Source organism: Trichosurus vulpecula, chromosome 5 (assembly GCF_011100635.1).
Source record: "Trichosurus vulpecula isolate mTriVul1 chromosome 5, mTriVul1.pri, whole genome shotgun sequence".
In the NCBI taxonomy this organism is placed as follows: Eukaryota; Metazoa; Chordata; class Mammalia; order Diprotodontia; family Phalangeridae; genus Trichosurus; species Trichosurus vulpecula.
The window spans coordinates 309,796,760-309,822,829 of record NC_050577.1 but is presented as its reverse complement, the minus strand read 5'-3'; the positions used below and the strand labels follow the sequence as shown (position 1 = coordinate 309,822,829).

At 53.3% G+C, this 26,070-nt stretch overlaps 2 protein-coding genes across 6 annotated transcripts; one reads left to right on the top strand and one right to left on the bottom strand.

Annotated features, from left to right (window-relative positions):
- Positions 1-1,232: 1,232 nt before the first annotated feature.
- Positions 1,233-17,501, bottom strand: NME6 (NME/NM23 nucleoside diphosphate kinase 6). Of its 2 annotated transcripts, XM_036759180.1 has the most exons (6): positions 17,247-17,378; positions 16,331-16,433; positions 16,199-16,238; positions 15,914-16,074; positions 15,553-15,675; positions 1,233-1,469 (listed from the first exon to the last, which is right to left on the bottom strand). In XM_036759180.1, exons 1-6 carry the CDS (start codon positions 17,337-17,339, stop codon positions 1,291-1,293), a joined length of 699 nt encoding a protein of 232 aa, XP_036615075.1. In that variant the 5' UTR covers positions 17,340-17,378; the 3' UTR covers positions 1,233-1,290. The 2 variants fall into 2 exon arrangements, with proteins under 2 accessions (XP_036615075.1, XP_036615076.1); XM_036759181.1 differs by lacking the exon at positions 1,233-1,469 and having other exon boundaries at positions 11,202-15,675; positions 17,247-17,501.
- A 349-nt stretch (positions 17,502-17,850) lies between these two features.
- Positions 17,851-24,134, top strand: LOC118850007 (rab-like protein 2A). 4 transcript variants are annotated; one of them, XM_036759179.1, is made up of 8 exons: positions 17,851-18,039; positions 19,111-19,140; positions 19,872-19,951; positions 20,659-20,738; positions 22,999-23,110; positions 23,214-23,311; positions 23,412-23,495; positions 23,623-24,134. In XM_036759179.1, the coding sequence occupies exons 1-8, from the start codon at positions 17,876-17,878 to the stop codon at positions 23,701-23,703; spliced, it is 729 nt and encodes a 242-aa protein (XP_036615074.1). In that variant the 5' UTR covers positions 17,851-17,875; the 3' UTR covers positions 23,704-24,134. The 4 variants fall into 4 exon arrangements, with proteins under 4 accessions (XP_036615074.1, XP_036615072.1, XP_036615071.1 ...); XM_036759177.1 differs by having other exon boundaries at positions 23,611-24,134; XM_036759176.1 differs by having other exon boundaries at positions 17,870-18,039; positions 19,869-19,951; positions 23,611-24,134.
- The last annotated feature ends 1,936 nt before the right edge of the window (positions 24,135-26,070 follow it).

Here is a 26,070-nt window from a genome sequence, read left to right as displayed (position 1 = left end):
CCCTGCCCTCTTCTTGGAATCTTATTCCACTTGCCCCCTGGTGATTGCCTCCCAACGCTTTTAAGACAAAATTGAGTTCCATCAAATGCTGGGTGTACTCCCACTGAAACTTTTTTCTTCCCATTTTGAGTTCTGCGTTTTCAAAAGAATTGCCTCTTTTATTACAGGTCAGGGAGTCTGAGGGGGAAAGCTGGACAGGACCTTTGAAGTTAAGGACCCATTCTTTCTGGAGATGAGCTAAGTGAGATCCACAAAGAGAAAATATCATACAGGTCCTAGAGGGAGTATCTGAAGGACAGGTACCTTCTGACTTTCAAATCAATACTCCTTCTATCACATTTACTGCTGTTTTTCATAGTCACAGAAATTGAATATTTAGAGTCAGGAAGGAGATCTCCATGGTTATCTAATCAAACCTCTATTGGAAAGGAATCCCCATTCTAACACAACAATTCCCATAGCAATCCCCATTCTAGCCTCCGAGCATGTAGAAGCTATCACCACTTGAGACATCCTATTCCGTTCAGGGACAACTCCAAACATTAGGAACTTTGCCTTGATGCCAAGTGTAGATTTGCCTCTACAACCAAGTGCTCATGCTTGTGCCATCTAGGCCAATGTAGAACAAGTCTAATCCATTCTGTACAAACCAGCTCTTCACACACTTGAAGCCATCTGTCATGTTCCTCCAGGTCTCTTCTTCTCTAGACTAATCAGACTCAGTTCCTTTAGCTGATCCTCACATGTCACTGATTGAAGGCCTTTCTCCATCCTTGCTGACCTGCCCTGAACACTCTCCACCTTGCCAAAGTCCTGAAACTGTGGCTTGCAGAACTTAGCACAATATTTCAGGTGAGATCTTATGAGGGAACAGTAGTGGGTACTATCCCTTGAAGCTGTCCCCAGAATTGGTAGAATCCTGATTACTCTTAAATGGAAAAAGCATTCGGGAAGGTAAATGGAGCAGAAAGTATGGACATTCCTGTAGCTTTTGTCCCAGATTCAACAGTTGGCGAAACAGTGTAGAGCGCTGGTCCTCAAGTCAGGAAGTCCTGAGTTCAGATGGGATGTTAAAAACTTACTAGCTGTTTCACCCCTGCTTCAGTTACTTCACCAGTAAAAAGATGGGGAAATTTTTTAAAAGAGTGTAATGAGAACAATTATTTCTTATTTGAATGAGTTAACATTTGTAATGCAATTTGCAGGCTCTAAAGCAATATATTACTGTTTGGTACTATTATTACTGTTGGTATTAATAATAACTTTAGGAGTAGCATGTTGGCATCTTCATCATATAGGATGTGCATCTGATATAACTATGAAGATAGAAATTGCCTGAAATCGTCCATATGCTGCACATTTTAGTGGGTTTGGGAGAATTGAGCTATCAGCTGCCTTAGACTCAGTTTTGGAGATGTCATCCTCACTAGGATCAGGTGCAGTCATCCAATTTGGTAAACAAGGTGCATCTGAATGAGGAGGAAAAGAAATCAGCAATTAATATTAATTCTTGAATTCATGTATATATTTTTAAATTTTCTAAAAATGTATTGTATTTTCCATTAATTAATATATTTTTCTTTCCTGTTTCCTCCACTGTTGAAAAACAAAATTAAATCTCTTCTAACAAATATCAGTAGTCAAGCAAAGTAAATTTGCATACTGACCATGTTTTAAAAATATACGTTAGTATATTACTTGACCCCATTGCCTTTCTTTCTGGAGGTAGGTCACATGTTTCATCATTTTCTCTCTGGAACCATTGTTGGTCATGGTTTGGATCAGGATGCCCAAGGCTATTCAACTTGTCTTTGCAGTGTTACTGTATAAGTTGTTCTGGTTCTGCTCAACTGCATCAGTTCAAAGTCTTTCCAGAATTCCCTGGCACTATCTCTTTCATCACATCTAGCACACTAGTATTCCATCATATTCATAACGCACCATTTGTTCAGGAAATCCCCCCTCATTGGGGAGCCTCTTAGTTTCCAGTTCTTGGACATCACAAAACAGAGAAATCATCAAAATTTTTTAGGTGTATTCTTTTCTTTTTCCTTGGATCTCCTTGATTAAAAACTTCATAGTATTACTGCTTCATCAAATTGTATGCCCACTTTAGTGAGCTGTGAGGCGCAGTTTCAAAGTGATTTCCAGAATGCCTGGAGCAAATCACAGCTCCACTAACAGTGCATTAATGTGCCCATTTTCTTGCTATTTCTCCATTGATTGTTTTCCTTTATTAGCAACTGTGCCCATCTATCGGATGAGAGGTGGGACCTTAGGAGGTGCTTTAATTTGTATTCCTCTGATTATGTCATTTACAGCATTTTCACAAATTTATTAATAGCTTGGATTTCTTCCTCCCCAAACTACTTGTTCATATCCTCTTATCATTTGTCAACTGTCTTATTCATATAAATTTGAATCACATATATCTTAAAATGAGAATTTCCTTAATGAAATTTACTTCAAAGATTTCCCCCAATTATCTCTTCCCTTATGATTTGAAATGCATTGGTTTTGTTTGTACAAAAAATTAATTTAAGAAAGAATTTGAAATGTTTCATGAATTAGGATGTCATTTTGGGGCTCTAATGAAGAGCTAATTAACAACAGCTTTTTTATGGAGTAGTTTCCAAAAATAAAGTCCAGAGGAGGAAAACAGAATCCACTTCGAAATTACATTTCCTTCTCTAGGTATAACCCAGCCTTGGTTCCAACTGTTTTCACATTTCACTCTTTCTATAACTGAAATGTTTGTCTTTACTTTGAAGCACTGACTAGATTATCACTTCCTTGTGGCCAGACTCCTAGCTGAATATTGCATTGTAAGGATAGTGATCAATACTATGGTAACTAGAATTTGTTTAGCACTTTGAGATTTACAAAGTGCTTTTTGTGAAATCATTCTTAACACCATGGACAGGGCCCTAAAAATGTCAAATTCCTTTTCAGAGCTAGAGGAGAACTTGGAGATTATTTAACACAAGTCCCTCGTTTTACACAGGAGGAAAGAGAAGCTGAGAGGACAGAAATGACTTACTCAAGGTTTCCAGGTAGCAATGACATGGTAAGCAGCCAGAATTCCTATCCCAGCATTGTGTTAGGTAAACTTCTATCAGAAAGTGATTACCCACTTTACTGGCACAATGGAGAAGGGGTGGGTTGCTCAGGTACTGCTTGGAATAGCTTCCAAGATCTCTTCCAACAGCCAGATTCTCTGATTTTGCCATTGTAGGTGGGCAATTATCTCATTCCACCATATCCTTCCCTAATAGTAATTTCAATGTGAAGCTCAAGAAATTAAAAGATCAGAGAAAAGTTAGGATAAAAAAACAATCAATTTGAAAATTTTAACTATCTCTCTAGCCCTTTTTATCTTGTCTACTTGATAGGAGTCACTTGGCTTCATTTTGTATCCTCCATGCTTAATTTCCCAGCACCTCATGGTAGGTTTCTTGGTTTTGTTCTGTATTTTTAAGCTCTTTTGCCACCTGCCACAGTGCTCTGGAGTACCACAGAATAATATGTCTTTTGGATTCTAAATAGATTTGAAGGATAAGGTAATCCTTTGGAGATTTCAAAGTGACTTCAATGAAAGCAGCTGTGAACATGTCATCAGTTTCATTCTTTGATAGTACAGCCAATAAGTGAAGACAGAAGTAAAACAGGTGTCAAGGCGTGTTTCCTAAGCCTGAGCCCTGCTTTCCCCAGTACTCTGTATGTATTCATTACTGAATGTATCCTCAGCCAGAAAAGGGAATATTTTGAATTAACCATTCTTCCTCTGCCATCTGAGTAAATACCTGTCTGTTTCTAAAAGCTAATTTCTTCTTAATTAATTGATAATTAATAGGAACACTTACAGGTTGAAATTAATAAACTAACACTGTAGAAAATTCCCACCAGCCCCTCAAAATACCATGGAATCATGAAGGATAGCCATAAAACTTTCAAACTGTAACCTAGAAGTGTGAGCTGGGGACTTAAAAATATAATCGGGGGGCGGAGCCAAGATGGCGGCTGGAAAGCAGGGACTAGCATGAGCTCCCTGCCGAGCCCCTCCAAAAACCTATAAAAATGGCTCTGAACCAATTCTAGACCTGCAGAACCCAGAAAATAGCAGAGGGAAGCAGGGCTCCAGCCCAGGACAGCCTGGATGGTCTCTGGGTGAGGTCTATCCTGCACGGAGCTGGTGGCAGAGGGGAGCGGAGTGGAGCAGAGCCCAGTGTGTGCTGCACGACCAACCAGACCAGGAGCCAGATGGAGCATGCCCTAGCACCCTGAATCAGTGAGCTGCAGTAGTTACCAGACTTCTCAACCCACAAACACCAAAGACAACAGAGAAGGTTAGTGGGAAAAGCTGCTGGGGAGAGAGTTTATAAAGGAGTTCGAGGTTCGGCCACCACCCTGGGGGCAGGAGAAGTGGGGCAGCTACAGAACTACAGCTGCAGTTACTTCCGGCCCCAGGCCCACCTGGTGGGAGGAATTAAGTGGCGGATCAGAGCAGGAGTGAAGAGCCTGCTGAAGATCTAAGTCCAGTCCAGGCTGGGGGTTCTTGGGGAAGGAGGAGTGCTAGTGTGGCAGAGCTGGCACATCCCCCCAGGCGTGAAACATAGTTATCTTAACTCTATAAGCAGTCATACCCCACTGAAAACCTCAGGGGTCAAGTTAGTTGGTTGGGAATATGGCCAGGCAGCGAAAATGCACCCAGATTCAGTCTCAGACTCTGGAATCTTTCTCTGGTGACAAAGAAGACCAAAACATACAGCCAGAAGAAGTCAACAAAGTCATGGAGCCTACAACAAAAGCCTCCAAGAAAAACATGAACTGGTCTCAGGCCATGGAAGAGCTCAAAAAGGATTTGGAAAAGCAAGTTAGAGAAGTAGAGGAAAAATTGGGAAGAGAAATGAGAAGGATGCGAGAAAACCATGAAAAACAAGTCAATGACTTGCTAAAGGAGACCCAAAAAAATACTGAAAAATACACTGAAGGAAACAACACCTTAAAAAATAGACTAACTCAAGTGGCAAAAGAGCTCCAAAAAGCCAATGAGGAGAAGAATGCCTTGAAAGGCAGAATTAGCCAAATGGAAAAGGAGGTCCAAAAGACCACTGAAGAAAATATTACCTTAAAAATTAGACTGGAGCAAGTGGAAGCTAGTGACTTGATGAGAAATCAAGATATTATAAAACAGAACCAAAGGAATGAAAAAATGGAAGACAATGTGAAATATCTCATTGGAAAAACCACTGACCTGGAAAATAGATCCAGGAGAGATAATTTAAAAATTAGTGGGCTACCTGAAAACCATGATCAAAAAAAGAGCCTAGATATCATCTTTCAGGAAATTATCAAGGAGAACTGCCCTGATATTCTAGAGCCACAGGGCAAAATAGAAATTGAAAGAATCCACCGATCGCCTCCTCAAATAAATCCCCAAAAGAAATCTCCTAGGACTATTGTCGCCAAATTCCAGAGCTCCCAGATCAAGGAGAAAATACTGCAAGCAGCCAGAAAGAAACAATTTGATTATTGTGGAAACACAATCAAAATAACCCAAGATCTAGCAGCTTCTACATTAAGAGATCAAAGGGCTTGGAATACGATATTCCGGAGGTCAATGGAGCTAGGATTTAAACCAAGAATCACTTACCCAGCAAAACTGAGTATCATGCTCCAAGGCAAAATATGGATTTTTAATAAAATAGAGGACTTTCAAGCTTTCTCAGTGAAGACACCAGAGCTGAATAGAAAATTTGACTTTCAAACACAAGAATCAAGAGAAGCATGAAAGGGTAATCAAGAAAAAGAACAAGAAAAAGAAATTGCAAGGGACTTACTAAAGTTGAACTGTTTTGTTTACATTCCTACATGGAAAGATGATGTGTATGATTCATGAGACCTCAGTATTAGGGTAGCTGAAGGGAATATGCATATATATATATATATATATATATATATATGTTTATGTATATTTATATATGTGAGTGTGTATGTGTGTATATATATATATATATGGAGAGAGAGAGTGAGAGAGAGAGAGCAGGCACAAGGTGAGTTGAAGATGAAGGGAAGATATCTAAAAGAAATAAAATCAAATTAAGGGATGAGAGAGCAACATACTGAGAGAGGGAGATAGGGAGAGATAGAATGGGGTGGATTATCTCACATAAAGGTGGCAAGAGGAAGCAGTTCTGTGAGAGGAGGGGAGAGGGCAGGTGAGGGGGGAATGAGTGAACCTTGCTCTCATCAGATTTGGCCTGAGGAGGGAATACCATACATACTCAATTGGGTATCTTACCCCACAGGAAAGAAGAGGGAAGAAGATAAAAAAATAAATGAACCTGTAATGCCTTGGCCACTTGCCCATTGAGAAGTAGGGGAAGCATGTGGAAGACAAAGCAGGCTTGTGCTACTGCCACCTGATTGCTAGGGTTGTTCTTCCCAGTCCCCAGCCTAGCATCTAGTGGACTCAAGAAGAACCATGTTTGTGGATGAATTCTCAATGTCAAAGGAATCACAGGATGCCTGTGTTTGTATGACCCTGTCTCTGAGTGGCAGTGTTCAGCAGAGTGCTATCCATCCACCAATCCATCCATTCACCTATCTATCTATCTATCTATCTATCTACCTATCTATCTATCTACCCACCCATCCACCCATCCACCCATCCATCATCTATCCATCCAACCATCCATCCATCCATCCATCCATCCACCCACCCATCCATCCATCCATCCATCTGTCCGTCCGTCCGTCCATCCATCCATCCCTCCTCCTCTTTCCCCGACTTCATCCTCTTCTTTCCCCCTCTCCCCCCTCATCATTCCTCCTCTCTTCTTCTTCTTGTTCCTCCCTCTCTCCGCTTTTCTTTGACTTCATTCACACCCTTAAACATATTCTTTTGACAGATCCTCATCTCCTCCTCTCTCCTACCCCTGAACACCTTTTACAAAATTCTGGCAGGAGTGTCCCCTCCCCCTCTGGGTTGCTATACCCCTGAGATCCCAGGATTGTGCCCCTCCCCGACACGGCTCACCTCTGGGAATGGCCAGAGTGCCCACCTCCAAAGCAAGCCTTGGAATGGAAGGGAAATGGACTAGGAGCTCCTGGGGTCTCCGTGTGCCAGCACAGGCTCCCATGCCCTTGTGCTCTGTGGACAGCATTGCTTGTAAGAGTTATCAATGTGCATTCATGCCATCCTCTCCCAAGAGCTGAGTGCTGCTTTGGCTCCTATGTACCCCCACAGCTCCTGCCCCTCCCTGGCATAGGTCTTCTGGAATCATGGGTGACCTGGGTCACGGCCTAGAGCAGGGTTCCATGGCAGCTCCAGACATTACACCAAGGAGATGTTCCTGGAATCAGTGAGCCCATCTTGATCATGCCAAGGGTGATAGATCAGCAAAGTCTGCAAACTGACCTCAGGGACAGCAATGGCCAGGGAGGCCTGCGGTCAGGTGCATGTGTATTCACCTTCCCTGATGCTCAGCACGGCATAGCTGCATCTGCTGGGTGGCTCTGGGAAGCCGCGGTACCATGCGGTGTAGTTAAATCTGCTCTTATCAGCCCATTACCAGCTCAGGTCCTAGGGAGATCTGACAGCTGAGAGCAGAGCTCAGTGGATTCAGTGGGGCACAGAGAGCACCCATATATTTACTTTGGCCTGGTGGAGCCCAATCCAGAACTCTGGGGTGTCAGTGAAGAGCTTGAGGTAGTTAGCAATTATTTCCAGTTTTTGGTCATCTTGGATGGTAGCCAGAATGGCCTTACTTCTCAGGTTCTGACACTCTTTCTGAAAAGAACAAATTTCACAACCCCTGCGAGTGTCCCCCACCCCAAAGCCTCTCTACACCTGGATTTCTGAAGAAAGCTGAGCACCTGCGGACGTGGATCCGCAGCCCCATCCCTCAAGCTGGCCTGCTGCAGCCCCAGTTCATCTCAGCCCTGGCCCATGCCCCTCTCACCTCGTTCTCAGCCCCTGGGCCCTCACTGGCAGCCAGCCAGCTGAGTGAGTGCCAATCCTTTTGGAGGAAGCTCTGCTGCCTTCTATGTCACCTGATCTGACTCATCCGGTGCAGGGAAGCACACATCACCTTCCCAGTGTGGCCACAGTTGCCCTGCGCTCCCTAGGAGCCTCTCGTGGCTTCTTCCGATGGTCCTCATCGGCTATATCTGGCTGCTAACAAGGGCCTGGGGTACCTGTGTATCTTCATGTGGCTTCCATTCATGCTCCACGGGCAGCCTGGCCTCGCACTGACCAGGTGGTCAGGGCCAAGGACAGAATGGGCCAGAGGGGTCCAGCACCAATGGGGGAAGCAGGGTGTGGCAGCGTCGGGCTCTGAAAAGACTCCGGGAAGCCCCTGGGGGGTCTGGGGGGCTCACATCAAGCACCCCCTGGGAGATGGGACAAAGAGCCTGGATGAACAGGAGAGGGTCCTGGGGAGGGCAGGAAGGATGGGCAGGGGGCCCTAAAGTGGACGCTCTGTGGCTGTCCCTGCTGCCCTCCCCCCACCCCCGCCCAGTCTTTCCCACAAAACCCTCACAGATGCTTTCTTATACCTCAGGCTGTCCTCAAAGTACTGGAGGAAGAAGCCATCCAGAAAGAGGACATCTTGTTCTCCTCTGCAGCTACAGAAGGTACAGGAGGGGAGGCTCAGGACCCACTGCCCTTCCCCCACCATGCCAGCCTGCGGGCAGGGAGCTGAGGCTCAGACACAGGCAGAGAGTGGGGATGGGTCAGGCTCACTGGGCTTTTCCCCATGAACAGAGACAGCCCATCTTGTCATCTCCTTCAGACTGTAAGACTGGCAGGGAAACTACATTTTCAAAGAGGTTGATGGCTTAATTCCAAGCAATTTCTCACAGCTGGGACTTTGAGCCCAGAGGCTAATGTTTTGAGATAGACCCTTCCTGGCACCTGCAGGAGAAGAAAGGAGCCCTCCCCCCCCCCAAACCCTTGGCATCCAGGAGTTTTTAGAAGGGTCTCAGAGCAGTGCCAAGTGCCCCACGCCCCACCTCCATCCTGTCCCCAGATAATCCCTGACGTGTACCGCTGGTGCTAGCTTTGACCCAGGGTCTGGGGCTCCTGGGCTATGACTCATTGGGTCACTAACCAAAACCCCAACCCTAATTTTGATGTTAACCTTAACCCTGAGCTGAGACTAGATATGTTCTCCTGATCAGTTCCTGAAGCCCCTGCAGCCCCTCCTGATCCTGCCTCCCACAGTACCCAGAGCCCCCAAAGCCCCACCCCACCACAATCCCAGCCTTCCTAGCCTCCTCCCCAACTTTAAACCCAAAGGAGTTTGGACCAGGACTCACTCAGCAGCCTTGGGCTCCTCAGAGGCTAAAAGGGGACCCTTGAGCTCTGCCCTGTCCTTTGCCTCCCGGGAATCACCCCCCTCCCCATAAAAGGTCTGCCACCTTCTCTCTCATCCAGCCCTGCTGGTGCCAGTGCCCCCTCACCAAGTGACCTTGTTTTTATTTTGTATAAACTTGCTTTGTCAATCCCTATATGTGTGAAGGGTGTCTTTCCCCAGAGGCTAGTGAGCCCCTCACATCTTGAACCCAAGAGGTGCTGAATAAATGCATCTTACTTGATTGAGGGGAGTGCCCAGTGCTATCCAGGGCCCAAGGGGACCAAGGGTGGGAAGACCCAAGTTCATGCAGGTTCAGAGAACCTGCCTTAATGGAAGCTCAGAGATTCACCTTCCCCAGAGGGGCTGAACTGTTGGCCAGTCAGGAGGGCACAGAGGAGGGTGTAGGCAACAGGCTTCATTCTGCCTGGTCTCTGGAAGGACACAAATCAAATACCATCACAGCTGGGCCTCCCCTGGACCAGCCCTCTGCCCGCTCCTAGGTGGATGGAGAAGCCTTACAGATATGGGGGTGGGGGTGGGGCAGAGAGCAATATTGGCGATATGGGCCCTTAGGGTAACCGCCAGTGGGGGCCTCTTGGTCGAGGTCCCTGTCCCAGCTCAGGGATGCCATGTGTCTGGAGCCGGTTTTTCACATCCAGAGGCTGAGAAGGGTGACCAAAATCCCTTGGGATAATGCTATCAGGCTGCAGACTCACCTGGGTTCTAGGAGGTTGTAGGTCCTGTCTGCTGCTGCTCAGGCTCAGCCCCCAGAATATGTAGCAGGGAAACCCAGGGCAGATGCCAGGGGTGGAGCTGGCTGGAAGCCCAGCCCAGTGGCACAAGGCAAAAGAGTCCACAGAAGCCAAGTCGCTTCTCTGCTCGCTCAGCCAGACTCTTCTGGACCAGAACCTCCTTGGCTTTTTCTTCTTCCATTTCACCCAGGCCCTCCCCCTCTGGGGTCGGTGCAGACTGAAAGCCAGGCAAAAGTGAGGTGAGGTATTGAGCCAGGTGGCCCTGGGTCAGCTCTCTGCACGGCTGGCTCACTGGGTTCTGAGCAGGTGACTGGGCTTGATGAGAGGCTGGGGCCCCCTTCTGGCTCAAAGGGATCTCTGGAGGCCTGAGGCCCCTCCTTCCACAGCCTTCCTTTAGCCTGTGAACTGGATTGAAGATGCTCCACACCAGCCCAGGCCAGGCACTCAACTAAGACATGATTTGGGTACCCCCATAAATGAGGTGGGGTGAGTTGAATGGTCAAGGTTGTTAGACTGGACATCTCCTGGAGATAATTATCCACTTCCTAACAGTGCATCTAATGGGAATGAGGACAGGTAGTGAGCTCCCCATGACAAGGAGGGTCTTGCTGAACAATCCCTTGTGGATGGGGCTGCTCTGGAGGCTGCCATGCCTGTGCTCCTGGGGCTCTTCGGGGCCCTTCCCCGGGCAGAATGTCCCCTTTCTCCAGGACACTTTCCCATCCTTTGATCTGTGATGTGGCTCTCACCAGGCCAAACCCCTGCCCATTGACCTACTCCTCCCGGCCCTAGATGAGGGCTCCCCAGGCTATCTGCATGCTTGGTCATCTTGTCAATGGTCATGGCTTCACCTTCCAGAGAAGGTTCCCGCACCCAGATATCCTGCCCTAAGCCTTCTGACCATGAGTCTCCCATGGAAGATGAAAACAATTATTTTCCTGGCTTTGATTTTTGTGACGAGTGGGATTCACTGCCCCTCCCCACTCCCCAAGGCCTTGGGATCCTATTCTAGATCCTCGGTTCTGTGTTTTCTTGGATTCAAGCCTCTCTGGGCTTCAGTTTGTTCACCTGTAAGATGAAGGGACTGAACTCTAAACCTAGGGAATTGCTTTATTAATGCAGTCTATGTTAGCTTTCTTGAATTCCGCATCACACTCAAGTCATATTGAGCATAGGGTCCACAGGGACCCCCAGGTCCTTTTCAAAGGAGTGATGTCTCCACGATCCCCCTTGCCTACATTCATGCAGTTAGTTTTGTGAACCCAAATATGGGCTTCGTGTTAAATTCCATCTCATTCAATCCCAACCGGTTTTCGATCCTGTCAAGGCAGGGTCTCCCCAAATGTGCCTGCCATCTTGTGTTCCCAGGTTGAGACCTCACCACTCCAAAGAGTGAAGAGCATGTCTGGGCGGCTGTCTCCTCTGGCCATCACTAAGCCCAGTCCTGGCACACACTGCTCATTTCTCCTCAGACCACCAGCAGTGCTCAAGGCCCAGCCTGAGAAGTGCCCATGGGTCCCCATCTCTTCCCAGCGACCAAAAGCATCTCTCCTGGTTTCATGGCAGTTCAGGGACATTCAGTTTCTGATTAAGCACTGTCAGACTTCCTGAAAACCTAAACTAATTAGGACATGCCCACTGATTTCCCCCTTGTCTGCAGACTTATTCGTCCACTTCATGACACTGTGATGGATCTGAATTTATTTAAACAGTGATGAAGCCTTTTCCCTGGGCAAGGATCGTGGTGGGCGCTTGGCATACACAACACTCGCTGCCCTCTGGAGGAGTCCAGACCTCTGGAGCTCAAACGGACCTCAGAGAGCACCTGGCTCCACTGCCCATTCAGTGCAGCATGTTTGTGGCCAGTGTCCATAGCAGGCCGGCATCTAGACTCCTCTTCAACAATACCAACATCAGGAGGCTGGTGGAATCATGGATTTAGAAGTGGCAGGGACTTGGGGCCAGTGAATGAACAAACATTACTGAACTCATGCCATGTGCCCAGTACTGTGCAATGCTCTAACAGGGAACCACCACACAAAGGGATGGTGCCCAGACGTCCAAGGCACTGAGTGGGGCCTCAGAAGATGACACAGACACATCACACTCAGGAACAAGAAAGGGCTGATTTGATTACGGTCCCTTGGGTGGGGAAGGAAGATGAGCCCTGCCTCCGAGCCGGCGGCCTTATAAGAGGGGGGCCAATGAAGCATGGCCGGGGCTTTGCCTTGGGAGGGGCAGTCCCCATTGAGGGGGGACCCTTCATGATGGCAGGGCGGCACCAGGGGGTGGCCTGTAATGAGGCCAATCCGTTCTCTACAAATGTGGAGACTGAGGCGCAGAGTTGCAGTGCCTTGCTCAGGGTCACGTAGCATCTGACAGATGTGAACCAAGGTCTACATGACTCTGAGCTGAGTGCCCTATGCACCACGTTCAGGTCCCCACTTTCAGGGAAGCCCATCCCATTTTGGGACAGTTGGAACTGTTAACCGTCTCTGGAACTGCCGCTGATTCTCCCTTCTGTCCCCTGGAGCATCTCTTCCAGACAATCGCCCCACAAACGCTGGCTTTGCCTTTTCTAGATCAACGTCTGCATCTTTCCACCGCATCCTCTTACCTCCAGAGGTGCCCACCCTGCACAAGCTCGTTGGTCAGCAGCCTCCTCGTCCGCTGGCTTTTTCAGATGCCCCGTTCCACCACAGAACACCCCTAGGACCCTCTCCCATGAGCTGCCATTACACTGTCCTCTGCCGCCACCCCGCCTCACTGAGTTGCCAAGGCCCAGCCCTTCTACAGCATACCCCTTCTCTCTTCTGACTCTGCCACCCCTAGGACAGCCCCTCGGCCACTGGAATAGCTGCTGGGGGTCCGCCCGCCTCCACGCGGGCCCTTCCATTCAGCCACTGGAGGACGGAATTTTTGAGTGTGTCTATAAGGGAAAATAACGTGCGCAACCACAGAGTTCCAAAACAGAAAGAAGCAGCAAGAAAATGGCTGAAAAATTGCAGGATTTGCTCGTCTAGAAGAGCTCTGGACATCGTCCTGGGTAAGAGAAAGAGCTGGTGTCCGCACCCTGTGCACTGGGAAGAAGCGCGGCCAGAACGAAGCCACTCACTCGAGGCGGTGCATGCTGGGGTGACCTGGCCGGCTCTGGCAGACCGCACGATCAACGCAAATGCTTCCTAGAACTTCCATCTGTCCTCCACATTCGCGGTGTCACCTCCTGCTCTGTGAACTCCCAGGGGTCCCTATCAAGCTGTCTGGGCATCCAAGTCCTTACTCACTTGCACCCTTCCCCAGCAAGGCCTCCACTCCGGAGACACCGGCCTTCTGGCCATTCCTAACAAGCCTCTGGACACTCACTCTGTCCGATTATCCTCTGCGCTCTGACCACTGACCTCTAAGACTCCCACCCTCTGCAAGGCTTCCTGGTCTTTAATCTCTATGCCTTCCCTCCGAGATCACCCCCATTTATCCTGCTTATTTGTGCCTTTCTTTGAATCCCCAGCCCAGTAAATACAGCAGGCACTTAATAAATGCATGCCACTTCTACATTTTGCTCTTTTAAACCACATTCAGGACTTAACATTCGTGCTTCGTGAAACTTCATGTAGGATTCAGTCTTGACAACTTCCCAAATCCCCATTCCATCTGAACACAGAAAATCCTTCTCTACTTGCCATCATGCCTCAGCATTCTCACTAAACAGCCAGATAAAAGCTCCCAAGGCAGCCCTAGAAAGCTCAGGGTCTGAGTCCACACCAACTCAGTAACTCTTTCCCAACATAAGGAATTCTCTTAAACTTTTATGTGATGTCATCCAGTCCTCAGGGGGTGAGAGCAGTAAGAAAGCAGTCTTTCGTTTGGGGCCTTCCTGGAACACTGGGTACAGAGCCCAGGCCCATCAGGGCTCAATGCACACCCAGAAAAGCCTGCTCCTTGTTCCTGCACCCGCTCCCCAGAACCAGAACCAGCCAGTGCTGCCCTGCCCAGGCTCACACAGCCCTCCTCTGGGGACAAGGCGAGGTGGACAGCAGCAGGGATGGCCAGTCCCTACCACCCCCAGTTCATTACTGTCTGACTGCTGGGCCCCACAAATGTCCAGTCCCCAAGCTGCTCGGGCACAGCCGCATTCCTTGCCCAAAGGACAAGGGTGATTCACAAAGCCCTTGTCCTAAGCTTCAGGCCACACCTGGGAGGTAGCGAAGAGCAGGGCTGAAAGGAAGCAGAGACCCAAGGCCAGCCAGCTGCCAAGAGGCACAAGCAGGGTTTCAACCACAGCTACTATGAAGCCCCTGCTCAGGTGACAGAACCTGAAAGGCCACACCATGTCCCAGCCTCCCTAGCAAGACTTAGCCCCTTGGGGACAGGTACGACAGGGTGGCTGGGCGAGGGCAGAGGGCACCACTTAAACTGGCATTTGGGGAGCAGAGTGGGGCCAGCACTGGGGGAACAGACTGAAAGGAAACAGCCCCACACAAGTGGGAGTGCACCTGGGGGGTGGGGAGGGAAGTGGAGGCCAGCAATAAAGAGAGGAGACCCCAACCAGGGGGCAGGAGCGTGTAGCAGGGGGTCCTAGGAACCTGCCATCGATGGGGTCTGAGCACAAAGGCTCAGACCACAGGGTCCCCACTGGTAATGGGGGTGGGGGGCTGCTCCACTCTCAGGACAGAACCAAAACGGCCAGAGAAGACCTGGGGGTCTTCTTGGGCTGAGCTCCAAGAAGGGGCATGGGGTCCTTGCTCCACTCTGGGCCCATCTGCAGGAAGGCTGTGGCTCAGCTTGAGGACCCAACCAGGGCAACCAGGCTGGGGGAGACTCCTTCCCAACATGGAAGGGTGGCCTCCAGGGACAGAGCTGGGGTCAGGGAGGGGCAAAGGCCAACAGTGAAGGCTTTCCCCAGAGGGAGGGCCGGCAGAGGCAGCAGCCCAAGGTCCTGGCCAGCTCAAAAGTCCTGTGCTGGACAGCCTGGGGGGAGGTAAGCAGGGCAGGAGATGAGGGTCCAAGAAGGACTCATAGGCATTTAGGATGAAGGGGGAAGGGTCATCTTTGGTGCTAATGAGGTCGAAGCCACAGGAGAGAGAGGGGGCTGATGACCTGGGAGGTCAGTGGGTGGCTGCCCTCCCGGGGCCCAGCAGAGGCAGGCCGCTCCCAATTGGGGACAGTGAGAGAGAAGAGACCCAAGGCCTTTGAGGAAGGGGTGTCTCTGTGGTTCCGAGGCCTCGCCCAGGCCAGGCACCTCAACAACAGACATTCCTCAGCCAAGTGAGGCTGACCTCCAGCTGCACCCCATCTCACTCATCCTGCCCTGGGAGGCAGGACCACATTCCCCATTTCACAGAAGAGTAGTTCCCGTCTCTCATCCCGGGTCGTCATCCATCCTCAGGATGGAGGCTCCAGGTTGGCCGAGGCCACCCCTCCTCCGGCCACACAGTGAATACCTTCCTCCACGTCATAGTACACCGGGCCTGAGCGCAGCTGGGGCTCCTCCTCCTCATACCAGCGGTGCTCATTGAAGTCTGGGAAAAAGGCCGCAATCTCTCTGCTGGCAGAGACCACCGAGTCTGGGGGGAGAGGGAGAGGCAGAGACAGAGAGAAAGGAAGAGAGACAGAGATAGAGAGGGAGAGACAGAAAAAAAAGGAATGAGACAGAGAGAGAGGGAGAGACAGAGACAGAGAAAGAGGGAGTAACAGAGACAGAAAGAGGCAGAGAGAGACAAAGAGAGGGGGTGGGTCAGTCCTCCAGGACCTCCAGGGCTCCCGGGGACCCCCGCCACCCCGCTCACCTGCCCACCCGCTCACCTGAGCCATGGGTGGTGTTCCGTGTGTCCGTGAGTCCAAAGCTGCCCCGGATAGAGTCAGGGGCCAGGTGTCGAGCACGAAACACCTTGGTCGGCCCCATCAGGGTCCTCCAGAGCTGGACAGCATCCTTGTGAGCCAGGATGTAGGCCCGGATTGGGCCACTGGGGATAAGAGAATTAGGTGACACAGGGACAGTGGATGCTGTGTGCTGGAGCTACCCACCAAATCCCACTCCCCACCAGAGGGTCCCTCATGGACGCCCCCACCCAAGAGAAGCAGGGATACCTGGCCATGAACTCCACCAAGCGCTGATAGAAAAAACGCCCTGTTGGAGAGAGACAGACAGGCATGACTCACATCCTGCAGAGAATGTGCCGCTCACTCCCCTGTCCAGGCAGGGCCAGGGGCTGCACCCACCTGCGTGCTCCTGGTAAAAGCGCTGGCAATCCTCCCGTCTCCAAACCAGGTCTCGCATCCGCACAATGAGGAGCTGGTTGCTCAGGATCTGCTGGTGAACGGCCTGGAAGGATCCCCCCCAAAGCTAAGAAGCCAGGTTTGGGGTCCAGGGACCACCGCCGCCCTGCCCACCCCCAGCCTCCTAGAGAGGGCAGCCAGTGTGCACAAGAATCCTCTGCCCAAACAGGCCGACTTTCTGCAGGCTCACAGGCGGAAGAAGCATTTATTAAGCACCTACTGTGTGCTAAGCATTTGCCAAGTATTCTCTGGACCTAACAGTCCCCCATCACTAACTTGCAAGGGCTGTCTTTGGCCTCTCTGTCTATGCCCCGTGCAGTGCCTGGCATACAGTAGGTGCTTAATGTTTGTAGACTCAGAGGGGCTCCTTGAAGGCCGGGCCCGTTTTCCGGAGCCCACAAGCTGCTGGACGTCAGGCTAAGTCTGGAATTTATTAGGCGCCTACGGCACAGAGGCGCACCAAGTCCAAACCGGGCAGCCGCTACGCTCGCTCGGAGGGCTCTGGACTCCTACGGAATACACTTCCAGCTGTGAGGCCCCTTGTGGATTACACCCCCAGGCACCCGAAGTCCGGACCCGGCGCTGCTCCCCTTGTTCTCCCCCTCCCCCCTGCTGGGCTGCGCTGGGCAAGGGGCCTGGTGGGGGCTCCCCGAAATGGTCTCAGAAGCCAGCTCCCCCCCGGTCCTCCCAACCCCACGGACGCTCTCCTCAAGTCTTCAATGGCTCCCCACTGCCTAAGAAGCCACGCTTCTGTTGCCTAGATGGCCTTCAAGGCTCCGCTTCCATCGGGTAGCCCTCCCTGACTGCTCTCCCCGTCCTCCCTGCCTAGCACCCCCAAGGCGACCGCCACCGCCCTAACCTCCAGGATCAGGGGATGGGCTACGGCGTCCGGCTTGATCAGAGCCAGGGTGAGCTGGAGCAGGCCGGGAGACCCGCGCCCTAGCGCCGCCATCGTCCCGGCAGCCCGGAGGGGCGCACGGCTGGGACACGCAACAGGGGGCGGGGGAAGCCGGACGATCGGCGCCCGGGCACCGCCTTAGTGCTCACGCACGGCCTGCGTGCCCCGAGTGCTCGTGCGCCCCTTTGCGTCCCTTTCGCGGCCCGCCCCGTACGTGCTCCTCCCCCTGTGCGTGCTGCTCCGACCCCCGGACGCCCTCCTTCGCACGTCCTCCTCCTCCCTCCCCATGCGTCCCCCTAGGACCCTGGACGCCTCCCATGCGACTTTCATGCGTGCCCGTGCGTCCTGCCGTTCGCCCCGTGCGCCTCCTCCCCTGTGCGTGCTCCTTTGACCCTATACAACCTTTCCCCCTGCCCCCAACCCCGGCCGGGCGCCGCACTGCGCATGCGCGCCAGCTGACTGGGTCCTTCAGGCAATTCCAAAGCCAGCCCCGGGGGGGCCTCCCGGCCTTCCATCGGGCGTGCGGCGCGGGCACCCCTGCGGTTGCATAGCAGCGGGGACGACGCTGCAGAGCCCGAGGCCGGGACGCCATGGCCGGGGAGCCCGCCGCGGCCGGGGCCGGGGCGGGGGCCGGAGCCGTGACTGGGCCTGGGGCCGGGGCCGGCGCGGGGCCGGAGCTGGACCAGGAGAAGTACGACGCGGCCGAGAACGTCAAGATCATCTGCCTCGGGGACAGCGCCGTGGGCAAGTCCAAGTGCGTAGGGGACCCTTGAGCCCAGTGGGGGGAGGGAGGGTCTTGAACGCCGATCCCAGAGGTGGGGGGAGCGCTGAACTCTGACTTTAGTGAGTGAGGGCTTTGAACGCCAGGCACAGAGGTGGGGAGAACCCTTGAACATTGAGAGGGAGCTTGAAGCTGACAGGGGATCCTTGAACGCCGAGCCCAGGATTGGGTGGGGGAGCCCTGAATGCTGGAGCCTCCATTCACTTCCTCCCTGCCCAGAGCATGGCCCTCGGGTGGGGAGTCCCCAGGACAACCCCCACAGCTGCCCAGTGGGAGCAGGACTTGGACCCAGGGCCGTTGTTCCAGGTCCCCGAGCTCCATCACGTTCTCCGATTGGCCATTGGAGCCTCTTCTGTGGGCTTTTCTAGGGTCACACGGAAGGAATTAGGGGTGTTTGGGGGAAGGTCCCAGTGATGGTGGTCAGGGCTCTCATAGACACAGGGCTCGCTGTGGTCTCCATTTAACACATGAGGAAGTTAAGTTACTGCCCCGAGGTGATAGAGCCAGTAAAAGTCGGAGACAGGATTTGAACTTGAGTCTTCATGGCTCAGAGGCAAAGGATTTGGTGACCCCTGACTAAAGCCTAGAGGAGAAGTCTGAGCTGAGGAGTGGGGGTGGGGGCGGGGCATAGACAGAGAGGAAGTGATGGAAAGGGTCCGGACAAGTGAGTTTTGGGATCCAAACAAGGAAAAGTGAATGTGCCTCCTTATCAGCCATCCCTTTCCCAGCCCCAAGCACTACTGTGTGCTTGGCACACAGCAGGTGCTATATAAAAATTTACTGGCTCCCAGGGGCCTCAGGCTCTGTGTGTGCTGGGTTTACTAAAAGAGATCTCTGTGGGCAGAGCACTAAACAGGAAACAGGGGGCTCAGACCTAAGCCAGGATTCCTGCCCTCAAGGGGCTCCCAGCCTAGGAAATAAATAGAAAAGTTCCTCTCTGTGGGGGGAGGGGATGGAGGGAACAAAGGGATGTGCCCAGATCTCCTCAGGAGGGGGCTGCCCTGGCACAGTGTGGGGTCACTGACCACCCTCTCTCACTTGCAGGCTCATGGAAAGATTCCTCATGGATGGATTGTATCCTTCAGGCGTCTCCAGGGTCTTCTCCTGCCCTTGGCACCCCACCCCTGTTCCCTTCCCTCTGCAGGGAATGTTGGTGGGATGGGGGATGGCTTCATTCCCCTCAGAAGAGACCCAGACCTCCTCATCCATCCCCGGCCTCTTCAGACCACTTGAGACTTTCCAGCTGGGTCCCTGTGAGGCCAGTCATCCCCAGGGGGTTCAAGCATTGGGCCCCCAAGAATGCAGGGCAAGCCTGAGCTCTTGGCTCCACCTCATCAGGGTCCCCTCACCTGTCCTTCAGGGGCTACAGGGCCACAGCACCTGGGCATCCCCTTATTCTCTGAGGAGCAGCCCCCTGCAAGCCCCCAAATCCTTATCCGAGTTCATTCCCTTTGGCCTTCTCTCTATCAGCAACTGTCACTGACCCATTCCCCCCCCCCACTTCCCCTCAGGGAACTGACCTCAATGGAAGTGGGCATCGGAGAGCCTGGGCCTGGCCCTGAGGCAGTGGTAACAGCCCTTCTCTCCTCGAGGCGCTCTCTCTCTCTCTCTCTTTCTCTCTTTCTCTCTCTCTCCCCCCTCCCTCTCCCTCCCAAGCTCCCTCCCTCACAGTCACCTCATCAGCTCCCCATTGTCATCTCCTAGACAGGGAGCACCCGATCCCTTTATCTAGCCCCTGTTTCTCTCCCGGGCTCCAGTCCTAGTCCCCACTTCCTGTTAAAGCTGTCCTTAACTCGGGGGAGCAGCCGGCCCCAGCAGCTGTCCACCTACGCCCTGACCCTCTACAAACACACGACCACAGTTGATGGCAAAACTATCCTTGTGGGTGAGCAGCATCCGATAAGTGGGGGTGGTAAAGAGAGGGAGGAAGTGGGGGTGGGGGGGCCTGCCTGCGAAGAAGGAGGGTATTAGGAGCCTCTGGGGCCAGGCGAGGAGAGCTGGGCTGGGGCTGGGATGGGCTGGTGGAGTGGGGCGCACTCCAGTCCACCTGATCCACCCGTCCGGCACCCCTGCCAAGCCATGAGCCCGCCTCCAGCAGAAAGGCCCCATCAGGGCAGCCCGCCCTGGGACAGCTCTGGAGCCCTGGCCCTGGCTCTTGCCCAGGGTGGCCAGAGGCTAAACATGGCTTTTCTGCCCTTTCAGCACAGCCTCTGATGTTGTTCAGCCCTGTTCATGGTCTGAACTCATCCACCTTCTGAGCCTTCCCCACCCGTTTACAGGGCCCCCCATTCTAGCCTCACCTCACCTCACCCCACATCCTGGACAGGATCCTTAACCTGTGTTCCTGTGAGCCCCCCCACCCCCAGTCTATTGGAGTCAGTGAGGAGGGGGTTGGGTCAGGAAGACCCAGGATCCCCAAGGAGTGGGACTGGGACGAGTTGGAGGGCAGAAGAGAAGGCATCTAGAATGAGGCAGGGGTCCCCATGGCAGCCCCCACACAGACAGCCCTCCTGCACATGCTCACTTCCAGTAGGGAGAAAGGGTGGGTTCCTCTGGCTGGGCCACGCCCTGACATCCGTGTTCCTGCCACAGATTTCTGGGACACGGCAGGCCAGGAGAGGTTTCAGAGCATGCATGCCTCCTACTACCACAAGGCACACGCCTGTATCATGGTAGGTGGGGGAGGGGCTCATCAGTGGGTCTCTGGGGACTGGTCTGGGCTGCCTCGGTGGCACCTGTGATGGCTGGTGATCTGCTGTGGCACTGGGGGTGGGGGAGGCTGCCCCGTGGCTCCCCTCTGGGCCCCTGGCTCCTGGGGAGGGGACTCTCTAAGGTCAGGCTCAGGCACCCTGCTGCTGCTCCTCCAAGGATCACCCCCTCCCCCATACTCTAGACACAGCTGACCCTTGGGCCCTGGAATTCAGGCACATCTCAGAATTCTCTAGTTGCTCCCTTGCACCCACATGAGATGGCCTCCAGCACCCTCAGAGCTTTCTCACATTTGGGGCAGGGGCGAGGAACCCCTAGAGGCCAAACAGCCTGAACCTAGGGAGTAGGTCAGGCCAAGCTTGGAGGCAGCCAGGGATGAGAATCTGCTGGGGGCCCACTGCTGCCCCTGAGGGTCTGGGTCACAGCTCGCAAGCTGATGGGTCTGGCTCCATCCGTGGCTCCCCACCGACCTTCTCCAGGACCAGTTCCCCTCTTACCCCATCCTCATTCACTCTGACCAGGATGGGGTCTCCTCAGTTTCCAGCAGTGGAATCCTCCCAGGAAAGCTCTGGCCCGGAGGCTTCCAAGGGGGCAGACAGAAGTCACACGTTCCCACCTTGTAGGTCATCCACCTGTGACCTTTGAGGCCCAGAGAAAAGCCCCCAACTTGGCTCTCTCCCCTTCCATTTTTTCTACATGTGGCCCCCTGGGGTGAGGTGAAGGGCAGTGCTCTCCAAGCATGGCGTCTGCCCATATCCACTGCCTGACTGCACATGGAGGGTTTTCAGGGGGTCTGGTCTTGGATGGGGAAAGGCACCTCCTGATGTCAGCACTCTGTCATACATCCATCTCGTGTGATGCCTTTAACAATGACATTAGAGCCAGAGTCTGAGGAGGGGGATGTCCAGGACAGGTGAGGCCAGGAGCCTGTCTCCACCCTACCTTTAGGGCCCTTCTCTGGGGGTGGCGGTGGGAGAGCAGTGGTCAGACGGACATCTAACATTCTCCAGAGGCAATTCAGGTTTCAGATAGCCTGTTGGCTGGAGCTGGGACCCTGGTGTGGGCCCTGCCCCAGGACGGGCTTGAGAATGATCATCATCTGTCTGGTCAGTCCTTCCATCCTGCAGTGTCCACCAAGGACACACCTGTGCAATGGATTGTCTTAGCTGCCTAGGACTCTGGGAGGTGTTCCTCCTGATTCCCAAGTGTGGCTCTATCCACTGGGCTGCACTGCCTGTCTACATCCCATAAGGCCCTGCAAAACTGCCCATGAGGACCCCATCTAATGGATTCCTGAGGCCCAGAGAAGAGTTTCTTCCATGGGCAAGATGCTTCATGTGACTCGGTGAAGGCACCTTGGGCTCACGTCTGTTAGGAGCTCTCCTCCCCCCAGAGACACAGGGGGTCTCCCCCAGCCCCCTGGGGCTTCCAGGACAGGCAGAGGGTCATCCCAATCCCTTCAGGTCTGGCCTCTGTGGCCCAGCCTAGGCTCACCCTCTGGCCCTAGGCATCGTTCTCTGCCAGTGGTCAGTAGGAAACGTGACCTCTCCCTGTGAGTGCTGACTTTGAGATGATGGACAGATGCCTGTCCTGGTGCCAACTGATACAGCCAGGCCACATTCATCATAAGGGGCAGATGCAGTGTCAGGAAACCAAAAAACTGGGGGTGGGAGGTGGCCAGTCTGTCCTTGAATAATTCTCTGGGATCAGTTGAACCTGGATGTAACCGAGGGCAGCCCCTGGAGTCCCTTTGGGGGATAAAGAGCAAAGCTGAAAGGCAGGATGGGCCTGGAGCGGGTGGGCAGGTACCCTGAGCAGCCCGAGCTTCTGTGGTCCAAGTGGGAGCCAGTGGAAATGGGAAGAAGGGCATTCCCAGTGGCAGCATCCCAAGCTGGCTTGCCCTCCAGCTCCCTTCTGCCCAGGAGGGGGGGAGGAGTAATAAATGTTTAACTGATGGATGAGGATGTGGCCCATCCTCACTGGGCCCTTCCTGCCCACTGCAAATCTGGACCTTGGCCTTCCTTTAGCCAGGGTTCCAGGGCTTGCTGAGGGGAAGGTCCGAGCCTGGCCCAAGTGACCCCTTCCCAAGGGTCTCCGATCTCCCCTCGAGCTCATTTCCCGCCACATCCCTTTGTCCTCCACTTTCTCTTGGCGTCCTGGAAGGCTCTGGGGGTGGGGAAGGGGGACTCCTTGGAGCTGCCCGGCCCCTTCTTCTCGCCCCAGGTGTTCGATGTGCAGAGAAAGGTCACCTACAAGAACTTGAGCACCTGGTACTCCGAGCTTCGAGAGTTCCGCCCTGAGATTCCTTGCGTCGTGGTAGCCAATAAGATCGATGGTGGGAACCCACACTCGTGGTGGAAGGGGAGGTTGGGGGGAGGGGTGGAGGCGGGGCTGGCCCGGTAGCACCACACCACTGACCCTCTCTTCGGACTCTCTAGCCGACGCCAACGTGACCCAGAAAAGCTTCAACTTCGCCAGGAGGTTTTCGCTGCCCCTGTACTTTGTATCCGCCGCAGATGGCACCAATGTGGTCAAGGTAGTTTGTCGCGATGGGCATGATGGGCATGATGAGCGCACCCGGACAGGTGTCTCAGGGAGGCTCACCCCTTCCCTACCCGCCTTCTATTCTCTTCCAGCTCTTCAACGATGCTATCCGTTTGGCGGTTTCTTATAAACAGAATTCCCGAGACTTCATGGACGAGGTTTTAGAAGAGCTGGAGGTGGGTAGTTTGGAGGGGGCTGGATCTGGGGAGCCTCCTTTCTTCCCCCACCTCTTGCACCCCGCCACACCTTCTGACTTTGGACCTGGCTGAGGCGGGTCTGTCTCACCTACAGCTTTTCTCACAGAACTTTGAGCTGGAGAAGAAGGTGGGATCCAAGCCGGACTGGGGACAGAGTGAAGCGGTTGGGAATCATCCATCTCCCTGAGTCACCGTCTGCCCTCTCCTCTCCTCCCAAGCCCAACACCCCATGGAGAGTGGACTTCTCCCAGGCAGCCCGAGCCCGCCACCCCGACCTTGCTGCGCCCCCTATGCAACTCCCTCCTGCTCCTCTCTACCCCGCACTCGTACCCAGCTTTCTCAGCATCCCTCCGTGGCAGGAGCTGCACAGAAACCCCAACCCAAGGGGTGGGGGAGGGTCAATAATAGGACCCATCCTGGAGACAAAGACGTGGAGAGTGTCCCCATCACCCCGCACCCAGCCGAGGCAGGGATAGGAGTCAGTGCGGCACATCAACACCCCCAGGACAAGAAGTGAGGGGTCTACCACCCTGACTTCATTTGGAGTGGGCCGACAAGGGCAGTGAGGTGAAATTCTATGTATCTACCCAAGGAACAGATAATTAAATATTTTTTTCAACATTGACCTTGGGGCCTATTCCTTGCTTAACAGATTTTTGGTGATCAACCCCTCCTCCCCCACCCAAAAAAAAAACCCTGTATCCACACAAAGTCCTGGATCCCCCTGCCTTCTCTCTCTCCTCTCTGTCCCTCACACACACACAAGCACAGCACAGGATCCCTGTTCCCAGGTGCCCCCAAGTCTGTTTACTGATAGCTGGGCTCCATGGGTGGGTCAGACTGACCATTGATGACGAATTCAGGCCCAGCCCGTCCATCCTGGGCAACAGTCAGCCTGGCATCTCATGGTGAGTGTGGCAGCCTTGATTTCATCCCTGCCGGGAGTGCAGAAGACACACGTGGGCCCATAAACAGACAAAAGCACCAAGTGCTTGCTCAAGTGGGCATCGGCCCACCCTGAGTCCTTGGGCTTGGCTTCCTTGCCCTCCCACAGGGTCTAGCCCAGTCTCCAGGACACATAGCGCTCTGTGGTTTGGACTCAGTCTGGAGTGACCTAATGGCCAGTCCTTCCCTTCTGGAATGGGCCCTGACTTTGCCTTCCAAGCAGCATGCTGCACAGTCAACAAGCACTTAGTAGGCATTTTCTTAAGAGGCTTCTCCCCTGAAGGGCACATGCCCTCACAGGGAGACCATGCTTAAAAAGCAGACGTGTCTAAGGTCCATACAGAGTCTGTGGCGGGTCATCTCCAAGGGGAAGGTACTGGCCACTGCCTGGGATGGGGGCTGAGGCTGGGATTGGAGTGATTCTGAGAGGGTGAGTGGAGAGGCCCCGACCTTGCTGCCCCCCCTATGCAACTCCCTCCTGCTCCTCTCTACCCCACACTCATACCCAGCTTTCTCAGCATCCGTCCGTGGCAGGAGCTGCACAGAAACCCCAACCCAAAAGGGGTGGGGGAGGGTCAATAATAGGACCCATCCTGGAGACAAAGACGTGGAAAGTGTCCCCATCACCCCACACCCAGCTGGGGGAGGGATAGGAGTCAGTGCGGCACATCAACACCCCCAGGACAGAGCTCTGGATGCAGAGGACAGTGCAAAGAGCCTGGAAAGGCAGGAAGGGGCCCTTTGGTCACCAAGAGCCACAGATGCCAAGCAGAGGATGAGGACTCGGATGGCTCGTTTCTCCAATGAGCAAATGGAGTCAGGAAACTCTGCCCCCCCAAAAAAAAAACAAGGAAGAAAACCTTAACAAATACACCCAGATAAAAGAAGGACAACCACCAGTCTTCCCTCATCAGAAGGGGAGTCTGCTCCTGCACGAGAAGTGCCAGCCACTTTAATGGGACTTGGGGTCAGTGGGAAGCCAGCCACCATCCCCTTGAGGGGAGAAAAAAAACCCTTTCCCAGTGTCTCCCTGAAGGACCCACAGTGTAGGTGCTGATCAAAGGGAGGGAGGACAGACAAGCAGGGGTATGCCAGAGTGCTTCCTATGGGGCTCTCGAGGCAGGCCCTCTGGCCCTTGTCTGCTGGACATGGACTCCGACCTCCTGTTAAGGGACACGTGTGACCTCAAACTGGTCCCTTGGCCCCCTGGACTGCAGTGGCACTGAAGACTATTGGTGACTGAGGCAGGAAGTGGCCAGAGGGCCTGAAATGCTGCCTAGTCCCCCCTCCCCTGAATCTGACAGAGAAGGGTTTTGGGGGAGGAGAGGCTGATTGCTGAAGGAGGTTTCCTGTGGCCCTGTGTATCGGCTGCATGATAAAGGGAAGCTTGTGCTGCCCGGCCTTGGTCCCTGAGCCCCTCCAAGTGGTTCTGCCCACCCACCAAAGCCATGAAGCATGAGAAGGGGGGCTGGGAGGGGGGGCAGAGCTAGGAGGCAGGCCTAGCTTCACATACAACTTTATTGGCCCATTTCCAGGGGTCAAAGGCAGAAGGCCCAGGCTGCCGCCGGGTGCCTGACCTGCCCGTGGACAACACTCTCCAGACAGAGTT